At 35.3% G+C, this 20,818-nt stretch overlaps 1 protein-coding gene across 1 annotated transcript; it reads left to right on the top strand.

Annotated features, from left to right (window-relative positions):
* The first annotated feature begins 8,746 nt into the window (after positions 1-8,746).
* Positions 8,747-20,676, top strand: serinc4 (serine incorporator 4). Its single transcript, XM_058781601.1, has 12 exons — positions 8,747-8,815; positions 11,375-11,542; positions 11,745-11,923; positions 12,298-12,377; positions 14,950-15,043; positions 15,476-15,687; positions 15,863-15,958; positions 18,840-18,966; positions 19,043-19,115; positions 19,475-19,514; positions 19,624-19,771; positions 20,005-20,676. Exons 1-12 carry the CDS (start codon positions 8,747-8,749, stop codon positions 20,213-20,215), a joined length of 1,497 nt encoding a protein of 498 aa, XP_058637584.1. The 3' UTR covers positions 20,216-20,676.
* The last annotated feature ends 142 nt before the right edge of the window (positions 20,677-20,818 follow it).

The raw sequence follows: 20,818 nt of genomic DNA, 5'->3' as shown, positions 1-20,818 counted from the left end.
ATTCACTTTTAGACAAACAGATGTTGTTTATGGGTTCAGAAGGGCTCTAATCAAAAGCTTTCCCGTAACTATTTTTATCCCTTAATGGGTTTACCGATGACAAACACTACTACACTGTTACTATGTGCCTTTCTCTTCCACTATGTGTTTTCTGCCTCCTCCTCAACTCATAATCAGCTTAACAAAAAAGGAAGCCTTTTCAGAGCACACCTGAAGTGCAGCACCTGCTCTTCTCACAAGAATATGTTTACCATCTTTGAGGGATGTTACAAAGGTTTCATAGGAAGCCTTTCTCCATCATTACCAATCTATTTATTCTACTGTACGATTGATCTCTGACAGCCACTGGACTTGGAGATTTCCTCTGACAGCCGGATCAGTGGGAAGTGATGTGTTGTCGCTGTTGCTGGGCCCAAGTAAGCTTTCCTGCATGTGATGGTAGCACTATGTGAGCTTTAGCATTTAGAGATTGACCTAAAATGTAGCTCGATTTTTAATTTAGTAGGACAGCACGCTTCAGTGAGAATGGGATTGAGCTGTTGCTGTTACATTAGTTCTGAGTAGATGAAGAGGGCATGTGGAGAAAATGAAAGGGAACACATTCTGCAAAATTCTGCAAATGTAAATGTCTAAAGAGCTGACAATGAGTTCTATTAGCAACACATCAAAGTTTAAAAATACAGCCTTCAACAGATCTCCATAAATTTTTACTTAACTAAAAAAAAAAAAACTTTTACATTTTTTGTCAACTGCTTACACACTAAATCTTTACTTGTCACACAATTTCTGAAACCTGACACTCAAACACCAGAACCACACACCAAATCTGCAAAACCATACACTAATTCTCAGCCTTTGACTCAGTTTTCAATTTCATAAAACACTTTTTGCCAAACACAACACACAATTCTATATGTAACACAAAAATCTAACAGGAATTAATATTATGGCAAAGGTGTTTGCAAATGTTTGCTTTTGAGATGTGGGTAACACTTTACAATATGGTGGCACTAATATGCATTAATTCGTGCTTAACTAATGCACAGATAATCATGAGTTAATGTATAACTCATGCAGAACTAAACCATTTATTAATAATTACTGCATCAGCAACTAATGAACATTTTATGTGATTCATAGATTAAGTAATCAATAAATTGTTATTAGTTAAATGTGTCATAAAGTATTAATTCCCTAATAACATATTATATTAACTAATAGTGTAAATTCATATGTTAATTACCGTGGGTTGAAGCATGCATTTCAACTTCCAGTTGTCTGCTTTAATTAATCATTAGCTAATGATTTGCAAAGGTATCATTATGTTACGACTTTACTTGTTGAGACACATGACTAACTAACTACTTCAAAATCCATAACCACAATGACGTATTACTTAACAACTAGTTAATATTTCTGTCTCAACAAGTAAAGTCATAACATAATGATACCTTTGCAAATCATTAGCTAATGATTAATTAAAGCAGACAACTGGAATTTGAAAGGCATGGCTTCGACCAAATGTGGTAATTAACATATGCATTTACTTCAATATACTGTAATATGTTATTAGGGAATTAATACATTATAACACATTTAACTAATAACAGTTCATTGATTACTTAATCTATGAATCATACAGAATGTTCATTAGTTGCTGATGCAGTAATCATTAATAAATGGTTTAGTTCTTCATGAGTTACACATTAACTCATGATTATCTGTGCATTAGTATTTAATGCATATTTGTGCACCCGTATTGTAAAGTGTTACCGAGATGTGTTTGTGATATTTTGAATGCAGTGCTTCATTTTGCAAGAGATGTGAGGCATTTTGCATTTTGTGTGTGCAATTCTTGGACTTGTATGTAAAGTTTTGAAAAGAGGAGGCAAAGTTTTGAAAATGTGTGCAAGCAATTTAAAAACAAACAAACTGTAAAGTACATTCTCATCACACTGCAAAAAGCGATGTTTTTCCTCAGTATTTCTGTCTTGTTTTCCATTGCAAATGTCTAAAGATTCTTAAATCAGATGCAACATTTTCTGAGAAACTGTGATATGATTAAAACAAGAACAAATGTCTGCCAATGGGGTCAGAAAAATACGCTTAATTCAAAGGAGAAACAAGTTGTCATTCCTCATTGATAGATATTTATGTCTTGTTTTAAGTATAAACTCAATTTTGTTAAATGTCTCAGGAAAGAAAACTTCATATCTTCATTTTGCATTTCAAGTAAATGTATCTTCATATAAGAGTTTTTAAATATTTGTTTTGGAAAACAGAAATACTGAGGAAGATATACATTTTTTCTGTGAAAGCAACATTTAATGTTGTGACTGTAACTAAAAGAATTCATGACTTTCTGCTCCAATTTAAAACCTTTTTAAGAACTTAATTTGTGGAAGGGTGAACTTTTTAAGACCCATATGATGACAGAATTTGGAAGAGAATAAAAAATCCATTCCTTTAAGATTATTATTATTATTTTTACTGACCATATTTATACATTTAATTTGTTGTTTTTTTATTTATTATATTTTCTACAGTAATTTTTGCAAAGCATTTATTTATTTATTTAGAGTAACCTGTTTATCTCCTTATGGTTTTCATGTTTCCATCAGGTGTTTTGAATCAGATTTGTGATGAAATATGTTTCTCTTTTTACAGTTTTTTTTCAACTGCTTACACACATTTTCAAAACTTTGCCTCTTTTTTTCAAAACTTTACACACAATAAGAATTGCACACACAAAATGCAAAATGCCTCACATCTGTTGAAAATGAAACACTGCATTCAAAATATCACAAACACATCTTAAAAGCAAACATCTGCAAACACCTTTGCCATAATATTAATTCCTGTTAGATTTAGATTTTTGTGTGTTACATAGAGAAGTGTGTGTTGTGCTTTGCAAAAAGTGTTTTATGAAATTGAAAACTGATAATTAGTTTATGGTTTTGCAGATTTGGTGTGTGGTTCTGGTGTTTGAGTGTCAGGTTTCAGAAATTGTGTGACAAGTAAAGATTTTGTGTGTAAGCAGTTGAAAAAAAACTGTATAAAATGCTAAAAGTTAATGTAGTAACAACATTTAACATTATATTTTAATCTAATAACACAAGCAGCTAATACCCTATTTGTTGATCATTACATGAATGTAAACGTTCATTCTCTTAAAGGCCAAATTGTAGAACCGTGTGTGTGTGTGTGTGTGTGTGTGTGTGAGAGTGTGTGTGTGTGTGTGTGTGTGTGTGTGTGTGTGTGTGTGTGTGTGTGTGTGTGTGTGCGAGTGCGTCTGTGGATGAATGTTTCCCATCACTTATTCTAAAGCCCATGAAATAACATAGATCAAATGTTTCTCATGGGCCTGGCTGAGTGATTTGCATTGTATGTTGTCAGCCGTGCTTTTGTTGGAACAGTGTGCTAGTGTCCCTCTCTCACTCAAGGCCCCCAATTATTGAGTGAAAAGACCTCCAGTCATTCTGGGTGTTTCACACTGAGAGAGAGATTAGAGGTTCATTGAGTATACACTTTGTATACTTTAAAAGACTCTAATTGGTTTAGAAAAGTTCATGTCTGTGTGATTTAGCTAAACAAGGATTAAAGCTGCTAAATTAAACTCTAAATTCCTAGTAACACATTTGTATGCATCTATTTACAGAGCAAATAACACTGATTCATAAAGCAGAATGTTAGTTACAAAAACAGACAAATTTATTCCTCTCTTAACCTATTTCATAGACTTTCCCTCTTCTTAAGAGAGAAAAATACAGTGCCCGTGCTGTAATGTGCTGCCACTCTGATAGCTGCATCCCACAAACAGTGTTATGTAATGATATTGTGTCCAGCAAGGTTTTGGCCACACGACTCTGTGGAACCGTCAATACTCTGAAAAGTTCTTTCCGGACTGAAATAGTACACAGAGTCTGTACTGAGAGAAGTACGTAAACAACAATAAACTCAAACAGTCACTTGAAAAGCTTCTGCTTTACAATTACATCCCACTATTCATTTCCTTGCTGGATTTTCAGGGACATTAACAAATAGGTTAAATTACTGCACCAGACCTACAGAGTCTGATACAGATCTTTATACAGGTGACTGTCACACTCGACAGGGTTTTTTTTTTCTTTCTTTTTTCTTCTTCTGTGTCACTATGCTGCTTTTTCGATTGCCTAGGTAAAAAAATGCACTAGATGGACATCTTTGACAGTTGAGTTGAGTCTTGCACCTTTTTCGGTGCCTCGTGCTTGAGCACCATATGTTTGGAACTATAACATGTCAAGGATAAAACTAAAACGATGAACAATGTATGCAGAACATTTTTGAGAATGCTATAAAAGGCTAGACTTGGAACAAACATTCTATAAATATGACTGGAAGAACTCTAGAACTAGAAAACCTTGCCAGAAAGTTCTGAAAGCTGAAGTTCTGAGAATATTCTCTGTTAGCTGGGTTGAGAGATTTGCCATTTGAAGATATATGGGTTGTTGACCTGACAAGGCATTTTCACTGTCCCGCAAGATAAAAATGAATATAATTAATATTATATTATTTAAAATGCTGTAAATCATGAAACATTTCTTAGTCCTACATGGAACTGTGATTATAAAAGCTGCAATGTTATTCGATTTTTTTAATTTTTGAGCCAAATGTCAAAATTGTCCTATGGTGTGACTGTCTCAAGCATGGTTCAATAAATTACAACTTTTATAAATTAAAAAGAAAAGCATAAAAGTGTTAATAAATACCTCCGGCATAATTGTGCAAGTGTCTATTTTAGTAAATGGCAATCATTTTTTTCATCCATATATTTCTGAAAGTGTAGGAACTTGATACAGTTTGTCTCTGAAAACCATGTCCTCTGGTGTGACACCATATGCTGATTTTAAATCAGCAATTCCAGAAAAAATTTAATTAGATGAAGGACCCCATTCATGGTCATGTTACTGAAGCCCACTGTAAAGCCCACGACATGTGCAGATGGTCAATTTTTGCTGTTCAAATATTTAAATGTTGTCCTTTGGTGTGACACCCCTAAATTATATTTTTTAATTAAAAACTGCATGTTAAATTACATAATCATGGAAAATTATGCAAATGTGTCTTGCAAACTGCTAATGACAGGTTAGCTTGGAATAGCAAGGTCATTAATTGACAGAAAAAGGCTGAAACGTCCTTTGGTGTGACAGAATATGTCCTCTGGTGTGTCGCCTGTACTGTCACACCACAGGGCAAAGATGCCACACCAGAGGACAAGGTCTCTTTAAAAAACATTTTAAATAATTAAATAAGATTTGTTTAACTCCTTTTTATTCTTTTTTGATTATTTTCAGTGTTCTTAAATGAAATAATTACATTAATTAAACTATTTTCTGATGTTTTTGTAGAAAACTTGTACTGTTATAAAGTGTCATAAAAATAAGTATAAAATGTGATACTTTGTTTTTGAAACAGAAAGAATTGAGGGAGAAAAATTAGTGGAAGAGAGAGGATACAGAAATATAGACAGAAAATTAACAGGGATCCACCAGAAGGGAGGAGATCCTAAGAGAACGATGCAGAAAGTAAATAGAATCAAAATCATGCCTTAAAAAGAGTAGCAATCATTCACATCTTAATGAATATAGTTTCAATCATATATCAAAAATATTTAGCTGTATCATAAATATCAATCTGTCAATCAACCAGTCAAGCTGTGCCACACATGCAGCGGGGGGCCAGAAGAATTTCAGTAACATACTGATTGACTACGAGACTGAATTTTGTTGATGAAAATTATTTTGTTTTGTTTAAAAAAGCATGTTGGTATTGTTTGTATCAAAATTAAACTTTCTTTCTCATTTGACATGTTCAAAATCAAATAGAAATACTTCAATAACTACCATTTCTGTCCTTTAGTGTGACGTAATGTCCTATGGTGTGACACACATTTGTTTTTATCTCAAAATATCTTTAAAAAAAAAAAGACAGTTGAGTATTGCAATAGGGGAGATACAAATATCACTCAGCTTAAAATGGTGTAATTTTCAGCAGTTTTGAATGGATGACAGCAAAGTTTATCTTGTTGTCAAAGTTTGTCTTGAAATTGTCCAACAAGTCATGGAGAAAAAATGATGTTGATTTTAATTTCATATTAAATAAATAACACTATATGAAAATAAGTATCTAACAATGAAGATAAATCTCTCTCATGCTATTTATATATTATTAAGAGTTTTTTTTTTTCTTAATTTTTGCTATGTCACACCAAATTTATGGTACAGTTCAGTAAAAATGTAAAAAAAAAAACGAAAATAAACACAAAAAACACAATGAAGGAATTGGAATTGATGAAGTTATGGACCCTTTATATTTTCTCAAAGACCAGACTTCACGCTACATAAATATATGCATTTCCTCTTCAAAAATGGTCTTTTACAAAAAAAGCATTTTTTTTTACTAGCTATTTGTCAATTACACATATATCAAGAAAAGAAGTTTTCAATTTTACATTAAAGAATGCTTTTCTTGTAAATGGCAGCAGAAAGGGATAGTTCTCCCAAAAAATCATGTAATTCCAGACCTGTATGACTTTCTTTCATCTGCAGAGCACAAAAAAAGAAAGCTAATACTTTACCTTAACATGACGTAATATTACGTTTCATATATTTACTATAATAACATTTAAAAAATTGTGCATAATTACAAACAACTAACCCTAAACCCAGGGGTGTAAAATACTTGAGTAATTTTACTTAATTACTGTACTTGAGTATTATTTGGGGATTTGTACTTTATTCAAGTACAATTTAAACTGACTACTTGTACTTTTACTTGATTACATTTCTGAAGAAAAAAACACTACTTTTTACTCCTTACGGTTTTATTTTAACTTGAAAAGCACTAGTTACATTTTTGCATTTTTTCATTTTATCTTTGGCACATTAAATATGGCAAACAGAAAAAAACCTTTTTGTGAACGCTTTATGTGAAAGCCAGTGAGGTTTGTTTTCATGCATTTCAGCTTCAGTTATAACTTTTCATGGTTAAATTTTAAATGAAATGTTACAAATCTTAAATTAATTGTAAATCATGTTTAATAATGATTTTCAATTAATTTTCCAGGGAGTGGATATGTGGTATTATAATGATATATTGAACAATTAGGGCTTATTTTTGTTATCTAAATAATTACATGATTTGTTCATTAATTAATCTAATTAGTCACTAAAAATTCAAAGTTAAATATAAGTTAGGGGCAGGTTTGGTGGTTTGGTCAGGTTTAAGGGGTGGAGGTTGGGTCAACAGTGGTCAGTTAAATTAATTACAGATTGGTGTTTTCAAATAAGTACAATGTAAAAACATGTATGTACACAATAAGCGAACTGTATCCAATGATTAATTTATAAGGACATAGTTAAGGACACTTAATATAAATACATTTAATTAGTGCTTATTTGTGTAATTACACTGTAACGGCATCACCTTAAAAAATGTAACCAGAAGATATTGTGAAAAATGAAATGAAAGTCAGTGAAGTCCAGTGTTGTTTAGACCACAACTTTCTTTAGAATATATTCTTTTGGCTTCCACAAAAGGAATATGAAAGTTTGTAATGACAGGGTGAGTTAACTGGCAACAATTTCTACATTTGAGTGAAATTTCAAGTGTGATTTCTGAATCAACGTCACAGTACGATGTCAAATCTGCACATGATGCTGAAGGGTGATGATAAATTCAAGTGGGCCTGTGTTTGCCAGACCCTTGTCGTCTGGATTAGTGTGTCATTCTACCGGAGCGAGAAGGTCACCCAGGCTGAGACGAGGACTAAAAACTCCAGGATAATCCCAGTACACATCCTCACACATACACACTGACCTAAATATAGAGCTACCGCCCGCTCTGCATGCTAACAACTCATAACACAGCCCGTAACACTACAGAGACATGACACACTGTTACATATATGATGTTTATCCACTTCATAACAGCTGAAATAATTGTGAAGATTGCTGTGTTTGTTAAATTGCACCCCCATTTTACATTAGGCGGTGGTCAATGTATGCAAAAAAATGCAGGACTGGACCTGTGCCACCTTTCCTGTGCATTCCTCCAAACACTCGCTTCATTCGTGTCCCTCTTTTTCTGGGTCAAAAGCATAATGACTAGAGGCCTCTTTAAAGTCAGACAAGTGAACGGTTGCTAAGGTGTCACTTTGCCAAAAGGGGGAATCCAAAGGTATGTCTACTTTGAGAGAGAAGTCACAAAATCGCAAGTGATTACATTATTTTGCCCTAAAGCGATTAGGACCCTGTAGCAATCTTATTGCGTGTGACGGTGCTCTGGAGCTGGTGCACTGGAGCGAGGGGGAAGGGAGGGACAGATGGGCCAACACATAGAACCTGCCCCCTCCTCCTGCTGCTCTTGTTGCCTAATCTCACAGGGTGAGTACAGGCGACTGGAGGGAGGGCAACTGGGCATCCACCCTTGTTCACACCAGGCTGCTCGTATAGGATATGGGAACACTGTTCGGATATTCCCACGAGAGCAAAATGAGGGCGTGCATTTGGGGATCCGTGGAACTACACCTGCAGGAGAAACTAGCTGAGGACTCTTTCCTGTAAAGCTGAGGAGCTCCTACAGATAATACAGTGTCCTGATCCTGGCTGGTTATAGCATATACTTTTTTTATTTATTATATTTTCTCCAGTATTTTTTTCTGGAGGTCTTGTTTTAATGACTTATCGTCCTTGAGAAATAAGAAGCCATGTCGACTTCTCAAGCTTTACACCACAGCGGTGTCTACAACTATTTCCTGAACATGGTGGCTTATCAGGTGAGAGAGAGAATGACATGTGAGAATGACATATCAGGTTTGTCAGATGATTAATATTTTTCTCAGAGATCTGTGATCACTGAAACACAAGAAAAGCTTTATTCAAGCTTCTCTTATAAGAATCTAATCTGCCTTTGTAGAACTTAGAACTGAATGAGAATTTATGACCTGCCTGTGTCTAATGTCATTTATCATATAACTAGTACATTTTCAGTCGCTAACAGTTGGATTATTGAAAAGAAAATATTGAAAAGGTTGTGAAGTGACACAGTGTGTTTACAGGCTGTCATAATGCTCTGGCATAATGCTCTTAGTCCTCAGCTCATTTCATTTTTTTATTGAATCAGCTATTTAACCCTGCATTAGTGCATTTTCATTTGAATAACTCTATTTAAGTAAGTAGTGGTTGTGTTTAATCACCAGAATAGAACAATCCACTTTTAAACTTGAATTCCACTACTATTTTAGATGACTACTATTTTTATTGCACTGTTAAAGTTGTTGTTATTGTTGTTGTTTGGTATGCAAGGTAAAACTCCTCTCTCAACAGCAACAGAAACGGACAGACATCATGGAAAGTGCTATCTGTCAAATGTAATTAAGAGGATGGATGACTCATTCTATCATCTTGAGCTTTAAGAGTCAGTGTGTTTTCATCCTCCTTCACTGGCTGTAGGAATATTGCCACTGATTTATTACGAGCAGTTAAGAGCGTAGTAATTAGACAGCTTGTCTCAAGTGAATTTTATGTACAATACAGTGATGCACCATCAGTGAACTTTTAGACTTTTTTTTTTTTATATTAAATGAACATTTATCAAATAAATTAATGATAAAACAGGGGTAGCCCTATTTCGTTTAGTTAATAAGGAAATTACTTGTAATCTAGGGTAGATGATTTATTTGTTTGTATAATATACACACTCTCAGAAATAAAGGTACAAAAGCTGTCACTGGGGCGGTACCTTTTCAAAAGGTACACTTTTGTATCTATTAGGTTCAAATATGTATACTTTAAGTACTAATATGTACCTTTAAAGTACCAAAATAGACCCTTTAGGTACAAACATGTACCTTTTGAAAAGGTACCGCCCCAGTGACAGCTTTTGTACCTTTATTTCTGAGAGTTTACAGATTGTTAAGTTTGTTTTTGCTTTGTTTTTCTTTGAGATGTGAGATTCACTGATAAAACCTTTGAACTTTTGTGCAATTTTGGTAAATCAATTTCTATAAATGACAAAATCAAATCTTCCAGCTGGTACCAATACACTGAGTCATGGTAAATTAGGACAAAAATATTCTGCTGTCCTTTAAAACTAATTTGCACCTGAGGGTTTTGTTTCTAAACAGCTATATGTCAAATCAAATCTCACGATCATTTACTTATTTTCATGTCATTCCAAACCTGTTTAACTCTTTTTCTTCTGTGGAACATAAAAGAAGGAATTTTGAAGAATGTTTCTGTTTTTGTCCATACAATGAAGTCAGTGAGGTCCAAAACAACGCTGGTCCTTCATTGACATTCATTGCATGAACAATTGAACACTGAGAAATTTTTCAAAATATTGTTTGTGTTTCTGAGAAGAAGGAAAGCCATACAGGTTTTGAACATCATGAGGGTGAGTAATGACAGAATATAAAATTTGGGTGAATCATCCCTTGTGCTGTGTTTTAAAAAGAAAAATGCATCACCTAATTTGGTGTTCCTGGTCACAAATGGCCGGCCTTTAAAAAATTGATTGTAAATCTCTCACTATGCTACATTATCACCAAATTTCATTAATCTGCACCTTTTGGAGTGAACATTGTGTACAAAGGTGCATGAGCTCAAATCATGAGGCCTACAATCAATTAGTTCCAAAGAGAAAAACAAAATCTATGCTAATAGAGAAAAAAAAAATTTGGTAAGATTTGGTAAAAATATACCATAACAAGAAATTTGTAAAATAAATTTTGTAGGTCGGTCGTTTTTGATGGGGAACACCACAAGTGCATCAACGAGAGAAATCACAAAAAAGTACAAATATTATCCAAAAATGTTTGGGAAGTTGTTATATCATGAGTGAACAAAGTCGGTAAGTTTTAGTCCAGTGTGATAACACTAACTAGTATTTTCATGAAAAAGAAAATCCTCCAGGCCAAAATGACTGGAACACAACATAAGGTCAATTGCAAATGGGTTAGACATTTATATAACTCGACATTTCAATTGAGAATTACTATATATTTTGAAGGCTTTTCCCTGGATTTCAAATAGTGAATGACTGCAACAGGATATTGGATTGAAGCACAGTGTTAAACATTTCTGAAAGATTTTTCACTATAACACGTGCCGTTATCATTCCAAATCCTGTATACGCTCATAAAAGATGGATTGTTAATCTGTAAAGTCAATGGGAACCGAGTTTCAGACCAATCTATGCTTCTGGGTTTAGCTGAGGATAAAAGATGCTTGGACCTCATCCAGGCAACCAGCCCCAGTCCATCAGAAAAATCCAGATGCTTTGAGTGAACTCGATTAATCCCAAACCCTGACCGGTCTGCTTTTTTTTCCATTAGATATGCTGCTGCTGTGGCCCAGCACCATGTTCCCTGTGCTGCTCCTTCTGTCCGCCCGTCAAATCATCAACCACCACGCGGATCATGTACACATTATTCCACATCCTGGCCTGCACTGTCTCATGCCTCATGCTGTCTAAGACCGTGTCAGAGGCAGTGAGGGAGAATGTAAGTTGTTTACAAGTTGCACAGACTCTAGTGATTCTAACCTAGTTTTATGTAAACACCCCAAACTCTGCTTCATTTGTAGCCTCATCCAATCAAGTCTCGGCTAATCTGCTTGGCAGGACACACACCGGCTACACATGCCAGCAGTCTGTGCCCTACAGAAATGCTGTGCCATGCAATAACAGACATCATTCTTCCTCAGGTGCCTTTCTTTAACGTGGTGTGTGATGAGGCTCATGGTGGAGGAGACTGTCAGATGCTGGTGGGCTACTCTGCCGTCTACAGGGTGTGTTTCGGCACAGCTTGTTTCTACTTGATGATGGCCATCTTCCTCATTGATGTGAAGTCTAGTCAGGATTTCCGAGCCCTCATTCATAACGGGTCAGTGTCATTATTCCCTACACTCTTTAAAATAAAGCTTCTTTATTGGCATCTATGGTTACATGAAGAACCTTTAACATCCATGGAACCTTTCCGTTGCACAAAAAAGATTCTCTATAGTGGAAAAAGGTGCACTTCTTCTTCTTCTTTAGATTGTTAAAGCTTCTTCTAGGAAGTTGCTGAGAAAAGTTGTTAAGAGGAAGAACATGATATGGACAAGGGTCAACCAGATCTTTGGAGGTGCTTGTAGGACCAACCCCAACAGATTTTGGACTATGAATATATGACATGTTGGCTCATCCATTTAACAGGTTTATTGAGTTACTTAATATAAATAAACTAACACAACACTTATTCTCCTCATTCTCACTTAGGTTCTGGTTTCTGAAGTTCATCACCATGCTTGGAATGATTGCTGCTGCCTTCTTTATTCCCACAGAATCCTTTTTGCATGGTGAGCTGATCATCTCTGAAAGCTTATATTTCTGATAAATAATATATAGGCATGCACCAATATCAACATTTGCAAGATTGGATTGATACCAATAAATCCAATAATAACACTATAGTTCAAAAGTGTGGGGTCAGTATTTTTTTTTTTTTAATTAATTAATTAATTTTTGGACACAAGAACATATTATTGTGATCAAAAATGAGCAAAAACAATTATAAAATTGCTATAAATGCTGTTCTATTCATAAAAGTGTCCTGAAAATAAAATGTATAAAAGTTCTATGAAAATGTGACCCTGTCTGTGTAATCCAGGCTAAAGTCTCAAAATCTAATTATGAGATAAGAAGCATTAAAGTTTGATTTAAGCATTAAGTTCATTATGATTTCAATCTTACTCAGTTAATATTAAAGTTATCAAGGTTACATTTTCACAGAATGTTCTTTACCTTATAAAGGATGATTTTATGTAGGTTCCACAGCCAGGGTCAGAAATATTAAGTACAACTGTTTTCAACATTGATAATAATAAGAATGTTTCTTGAATGCCATGTCTGCATATTTCTGAAAGATCATGTGACAGGAGCCAGCAACCTTTTCGGCATGACGTGCCATTTTTTATTTTTCTGGTTAACCACTGTGCCAATACCACCTGTATTATGTGCATTCTGTATTTATACTGTACACATTTTTAAATGATATGATAAAAAACAATATTTGATTTTCATGCATAAATAGATTTTTAAACTTTTCAAAGGTTTCTTGAATAACAGATATACAGTGTGACCGTACTGAACACCACTGTATGTGCGTGACAAGGCCAATGCATTAAAACCGTTCAGTTTAATCACCGATCTATATTAATGCGCTGCTTTAATTGATGCGCGCGCACACCACTAGCACACAGAGATCGGAGATCACTCTGCAAAAAGTAACATTCAGAAGCTCATAAACTTATTGTCAGTGCTGCCATGCAAATTTTATTAATCGATACTGAATCGCTACATTATATTTCTCAGCAACGCGCTGTTTTTTAAGTAACTAAACTCAGCTTCATTGTTTGTAGAGAGAGACAGATGTAGACCTCTCTCTCTCTTTCAAAATGGCCATATTTGAGAAAAAAAAAAAATTAATGTAGTTTGCATCACTGGATATAGCTGTCGGTCAATTAACATTTCTATCGTAAAACAGTTGACTAATATTAAATGATTTGCAGCTTCATCTTACCTCGCCCTCTTTCAACGTTAAACCGACGCTTCGCGCTCAGCATCTGTGAATGATAAACCCCGCCTACTTTGATCTGATTGGTCATCTCAGTCATTTTGACATTGACGAGCGCTGTCAGACCGCTGAGGATTTGATCTGAAGCGCCTAGTATGTGCAGCGGTCGCGCGCGCATCCGTAGATTAGCGCAAGTTAATTCTCACACTTTAATAGTATTTATAGCTCCTAACAGGCTGTGTGACTATGAGAAGTTATTACCTCAAAATGTACGTCAGTATGCAGTTTTCCCTATGGCTCGCGTGCCAGCGAGTATCCCTCTGCGTGCCACTGTTGCGCGTGCCGTAGGTTGCCGACCCCTGCTGTAGACTGAAGTAATGACTGCTCACAATTCAGCTTTCACAAGAATAAATTACATTTTAAAATATATACAAATAAAAAATAGTCGTTTAAATAATATTTCACAATTATACTGTATTTTTTTTTTTTTTAATTAAGAGACAAATTTCAAACACATTAACTAAATCTTAAAAAACGGTAGCGTGTGTTATCAATGTGAGATATCACCCAATTCTATAATTAAGTCATGATTAATCAGAATTCTGCTTTGTCTAAATGATAATAATAATAATAATAATAATAATAATAATAATGCTAAAAACTAAAGTAAATAATTTGAAACAAGTGAAGTTAGACATTCACAAGTATAGTATGAAAAATATATATCCATTCTGAGTTTGGCTAAATATTGAATTTAACTGTGTGATTAAAATAGTTTTAAAGATTAACTTTAAATGTGTGTTACATGATGGTCTAAATGTAAAAATAAGGGAAATGAGAATGCATAATTAAATATTCAACATTGATAACCATAAATGAATCCCTAAAATTGGAAAATAACCAATACGATACCAATATATTGTGCATCCATATGATATGGGAAAGGAAGTATATCGATCAAAACATGGAGATGGTAGTGAATAGTCTGTATTTAAAGTGATTATGTGCTTAATGGGATTATATTAGAGGCTCATGGCCCTGGCCAGTCTGGATAATGTGAATTGAATTTTGTTTTTGTTTTTTAATCCACCAGGTGGCACTATAGACACACTGAACATTTTCCATTAGCGCACAACGTGGGAATTCACTCAGTGGGCCTCATTTATGAAAGACAACCTGAACACATTTCTTTTTTAAATGTTCAATTCAGTGTGACATTTTACAGACAAACTGTTTTATGTATGACTTTTTTGCTCAAGATTCAGAATTAAGCCCAGCGTTCCATAAATCTCAGTTCACTGGATTTCAATCTTACTTTAATTTAAACTTTTCTCTTTTCTCCTCTCTTCATGTAGCCTGGCATTATGTTGGAGTAGTGGGAGGCTTTGCTTTTATCCTCATTCAACTCATTCTCATCACTGCTTTCGCTCATACATGGAATAAAAACTGGTGAGTGAAGAAACTAGGTTCACACAGACAGTATAGGTACGACCTCCTAAAACAAACCTGCAATAACCTACAACAACTACTGTAGGAAAGCACCCAATTATCAGACTATGAAGAACCACATCTGGTTCATGTCCGAGTCACATCTCGCTCTGGAATGATAAAATATCTCCCTCCACAGTTTTAGAGATTTAGATAATCTCTGTCCTTCACTCCCTTCCTGTTTCTCGCTCTGGTATCTCACTTATTCATATACGCATGCACACAAACACGCATTCAAACTCATCTCCCCGTTTTCCCTCTGACAGCCAGCTTTCCTCAGATGTTCGTGGAGTATACCTCAAGCCATTTTGAGGCAGAAAGTCATTTTAACACAACAGAATTCAGTTTAGACGTGAGGCGTCACTGATCTCACCCTGTCTCTCTCATTTCCAGGTTAACCGGTGCAGCAGAGAATAAGAGGTGGTATGTGGCAGTCATGTGTGCTACCCTCTTTTTCTACACCATCGCCACCATGGCCTTCACTTTTATGTACAAATACTACACTCACCCAGCGGGATGCCACCTGAATAAAGCCCTGCTATGGACTAACCTGGCCCTCTGCACCATCATGTCCTTTATTGCGGTCACTCCCTGTGTGCAGCAAAGTTAGTGATCTGTTTCCGTTCTCTCACCAAAACAATAGCTCAGTAGCTTATTTTAGCAGTTTTAATATAAACAAATCAAGAAAAGATAGAGGTTTTGTGGGAATGCTCTTGCAACAATTGAACCAGAAATTTAACTATCATTGAAGCTGACGATTTGTTTTGCTGTCCCTCTCAGAGCAGCCCCGCTCAGGACTCCTGCAGGCTTCCATTATTTGCTGCTATGTCATGTACCTGACCTTCTCTGCTCTATCCAGCCGTCCACCAGAGAAGGGTAAGTCAGAAAGCCTGCTTGTCACATGCAGAACAGATTCAGGTCTTAAGGCAAGATACTACAGGCAAAACCATTATTTTTTCATGCACTGGTACATTTTTAGATTTTGGGCTATTTTGCTCTCATAACATGTCTTCTTTCAGACTAGTGTAAAGAAAACATCCAAAATACACTACTTGCGTCAGTAGATTGCAATTATAATACGTCTTTAAAGGCCATTTTCTCGAAATGAGTCACTTCAAAAGAGCACTTATGTTTGTTTAAATAGCATTTTCCTGATTTATATAACATGTTTTTTCCCTAAAATAAGGTGATTTGTTTTTCTGGTTGTCGAATGTTTTCTGATTTAAGGAGGGATGAAAATAGATCCACTTGTTGAGATCCAACTCAACAATATTTAAATAGCTATAAAGTTTCAGAATTCTTGCAATACAAAACAATTTTCTGAATGTGCTGTCATTAATCAAAAGGAACATGCATGGTGACATCTGTTAGTTAATTTTTACCCTGTGGTGTCTTGTCTTATAGCCTAAACGTATCTAAATATATATATATATATATATATATATATATGCTGCTCTGGCTTATTGGTGTTGTTTTTGTATGGAAGTCATATTATGTATTATTCACATAGGTGAATAATAACTAATAAATTAAAGCATGGCATACCTTTAATTATGAAAGGATGTTTTGGGTTCTCCCTGGTAGAAGAAACACCTATCAGGTCAGCATAAACTTTACAGAAAAAGAAACACTTTGTAAATGCTTGAATCAGGAAACCTGCTGTTAAATTCAATGACAGACTGACGCTAACACCTGACCAATCACTGTATGCAGATTTACACACAACACACCTCCAGAGCTAGACTGAGATGTTTTTAGTTCATTTTTAACTAAATAAAGAAACAACAGTCACTCAACAAATAAATCCTGTCGATGTAAAATAGGCTAAGTATATTAATTTTTTTATTTAATGTTTTCCGTCTCACCATAAATGGGAAGTATTTAGTCGTCATTATCTCATAGAGTGGAGAAAAGCTCACGAGAGTGTATTCGTCACTCGACCAATCACCTCTGGGAAGGTCTGAGATCAGCGAGAACAGAATTGTGAATTGAATCGTGAACTAATGGAAAGTATATTTTGAGTCCTACTAAAATGACTACAATAAAACCGAAGTGAAAATAAAGCTAAACATAAATACAAAATATCATTAAAATTAAAAAACACTAAAACCTGAATTAAAATGAAAAGCGAAATATTTCAAAATATGAAGTATAAAAAACAATTCTTGAATAAAACAAATCACAACATTGCTGAAGCGTCAAGTAAGACTTTAATGACATTTGCAAGATCATTAAACACTTAACACTGATTGTTCTGGAAGAAACTAATCCTGGATCCAGCATGTGTGAGCCTGTATCTACCTGTCAACATAAAGCCAAGTAACTAACCATCACAGTAATGATGGCAGGCATTTGTACAGTGATTGGTGACCTTTTTGAATACTTTCCGCTCTTTATGAAACACTAAAATGCTTTCTAGAGCGCAATGCAGATCACAGACTGATCTGATGTTTGAAGGTCACAGTGCAGCCTCCATGCAGCAAAATGAATCAAACTGCCTGTAATCACATAGTCATTAACAAAAAGTCATCAGTGGTGTCCACAAAACTCTTCCTGCTTCGTCATCTCACCTTATGTCATTTCATCCATTAGTGGTGAAATTCAGAGAAAACTGTGGCACGCTGCAAAGGTGATGAATGGTGCATGCTTAACATACAACAGAGATGAATGAGATTTCCAGAAAGAAAAGCTTTGGTGACTGAGGTCATAGAAAAGCTCTCAAGCATGTAACACAGATGTAGCTGAGGGTGTTTCACGTGGGTTTTTGAAATACAGATGTTATACTGAAGTTCAGAGGAGAGGAATTGCTGCCCTTGCTAAAAAAAATTGCAGAATAATTCTTACATTTGGCAGGTTTTGGATTTAGTATGATTTACATAACGTCTGATGAAGAGCTTTTGGCTTGAAATATCGCATATGTGGTGAGATTAATATGGCAGTACTGTTGCTTCTGGAAACGGTGTACGGTGTACTTTTTTCATTTGGTGAATGGCGCTGTGTGTGTATATGTGTGTTTGCTGTGTCCTGTCTTGTTCCCTAACTATCAGCGGCTTTATAGCCTTTGTTTGCTGCATGACTTCATAAAGGACTGAAGTGCACCCTGAGGCATGCTGGGAGTTTAATCCCACCTCAGAGGAATTCTCTCAGACACATAACACACAGTATCCACAGAAAAGCATCTGTAAACCCAGCAACAATGGGCTCAAGAATTCTTAAATGGAGCGTGTAAATGTGACACTAAAAGTAGTCATTTTCAATTAGCTGTTTTCAAATAACTGAGCATTTGCTGTTAAAGAAATAGTTCACCCCAAAATGAAAATTTTGAAATCATTTGATACTTATGCCATTCCAAACCTGTATGAGTTTCTTTCTTATGTTGAACATAAAATAAGATATTTTGAAGAATGCTGGTAATCAAACAGTTGATGGTCCCCATTGACTTCCATAGTATTTTTTTCCCTAATCTGGAAGTCAATGGGGACCAACAACTGTTTCGTTCTTCAAAATTCTTCAAAATATTTTCTTTTGTGTTCAACATAAGAAAGAAGCTTATACAGGTTTGGAACGACAAGAGGTTGAGTAAATGATTAAAATTTTCATTTTGGGGTGAACTATTCCTTTAATGCAGCAGGAACTTGCAGGGCATGATTCTGAAACCCTGAATGATGAGTTTGTAGGAAACGAATCCGGAATTGAATTCACATAAGGACAAAATAAATGTGTGATGGATAACACCAGCTTTTGTGTATTCTTTCAGTGGAGTATCAGGGGATCAACATAACGGTGTGCTACCCCAAAGTCAGCAGGGATGAGATTCAAAATGAAGGCAATGCAGTCGCAATTATTGGTGCTGCAATTATGTACTGCTGTGTTCTCTTTGCATGGTGAGTAAAAAAAAGTACTGAACTATTAGTAATTGGGATATTAATAGAAAGGCTAACTGCCGATTTTCTCTCTCAGCAATGAGGCTTCATACTTAGCTGAGGTCTTTGGACCTTTCTGGATGATAAAAGTTTACCGCTATGAGTTTCAGGTATGTGACTTTCTCATAAAAATATTAGTGACTTGATGCGGATTTCTTTAACTCTAAAAGGGATAATTAACCCCCCAAAAAACTGAAGTTCTGTCATTCCAAACATGTATGACTTTCGTTTTTCTGCAGAACACAAAAGAATGTTGCTAACCAAACAGTTTCAACTGTAATTTTTGTCCATATAATGGAAGGCAAAGGTAACGGAAACTGTTTGGCTACCAACATTCTTCAAAATATCTTCTTTTGTGTTAGAATTTTCTTTTTCTTTTTTTTTTTAAAGTAAACTATTAAAATTACAGAAATATATTGTCTTTGGGATAATGTCTCTGACAGTGTCTCTCACTCTCTGTCCTGAACAGAAAGCCTCCTGTTGCTTCTGCTACCCAGAAGCTGAAGATGGTGAGAAGAATATCACAAATGCCAATATTCATAGATTTCACAAATATATTAATGTCATTAAATACAATAGTGTATGAGACGGAATGTATCTTTGCTTCTGTCCCGTCAGAGGAAGAGTTTGTCATTGACGAGAACAAAGGCTGTCAGAAAGTCATCCACAATGAGACCCAGCGCGTCGCCTACAGCTACTTTTTCTTCCATTTTGTTTTCTTTCTGGCTTCCCTCTACGTAATGATGACCCTCACTAATTGGTTCAGGTCAGTTGTTAAAGAAGTCGTCTGAGCTGTTCTGGAGATCTGAGTAGAAATATTGAGCTGAATATTTTTTATTTTATTTTTAACTCTAAAAGAAGGCTTTTTTTCAGATTTAGCTAATATCTAGAGAATTTTTCAGCAATTTTGTTGCCAAACGTATAGCACACACACAACTGTACATGAAAGTAAAGAGGGCTCGAATCACAATTTTGATAATACTGTTCTGTATCCCCCAGTTATGAGACTGCTGTGCTGGAGACCACCTTCACCCATGGGAGTTACTCCACATTCTGGGTCAAGCTGTCCTCCTGCTGGGCGTGTGTGGTTCTGTATCTATGGCTTCTCCTGGGTCCCCTGTGCCACTGCCAGTCTGATCACAAACGACCTCGCCGCGCCCGCATCAAGAGACGGGCCGCCTCCCACCGCCACGTTAGCGTCAGCGTGTGAATTACAGACTGCTCAACAGCGTCAAAGACAGTGGGGATGGGTGCCGGTTACTGGGGATTTCCACCGCAAAGGAAATGGGTCACGGCGCATATCTGAACGCTGAAGAGCAGACTTCAATTAAATTAACATTGATCCTCCTGATAATCCTGTTAGGATTAAAATCACCAGCACTATGAATGCAATTCAACATGGGAACAGAAAATATTAACCATGTTTAAGACTGTACAAGCATACCTTTAGGGGATGTGCTACAATTGCCAAAAGGAATATGACATTAACATTTTCTGGACAAGCTGGATGTCTGTATGTTTAGTGTTTTTTCTCTAAAATGTAGAATAATTTTTTTTATTATTATTATTATTGGCTTACAGCATAGATATATGGAAACTACCTGAAATAGGCTTTTTCCGAAATAGGATTTAATTTAAGATTTTGTTAAATTTATGCATATTAAGTTGGATAAATTATGTAAGCAATGCTTTATTTCAGTGATCTGTGGCTTATGTGTATGTATGTGTGTATATATATATATATATATATATATATATATATATATATATAGGCCTATATATATATATATATATATATATATATATATATATC

This window comes from Onychostoma macrolepis, chromosome 07 (genome assembly GCF_012432095.1).
Source record: "Onychostoma macrolepis isolate SWU-2019 chromosome 07, ASM1243209v1, whole genome shotgun sequence".
Classification (NCBI taxonomy): domain Eukaryota; kingdom Metazoa; phylum Chordata; class Actinopteri; order Cypriniformes; family Cyprinidae; genus Onychostoma; species Onychostoma macrolepis.
The sequence above is the reverse complement of the archived record's forward strand: the minus strand, read 5'-3'. Positions and strand labels throughout refer to the sequence as shown.

Bases quoted from the DNA above. Each gene is read 5' to 3' on its own strand.
- serinc4 (XM_058781601.1), top strand. From the start codon at position 8,747: ATGTCGACTTCTCAAGCTTTACACCACAGCGGTGTCTACAACTATTTC. The intron at 12,378-14,949 runs GTGAGCTGATCA...CTCTTCATGTAG, and splicing joins CACAGAATCCTTTTTGCATG to CCTGGCATTATGTTGGAGTA. The intron at 18,967-19,042 runs GTGAGTAAAAAA...TTTCTCTCTCAG, and splicing joins TGCTGTGTTCTCTTTGCATG to CAATGAGGCTTCATACTTAG.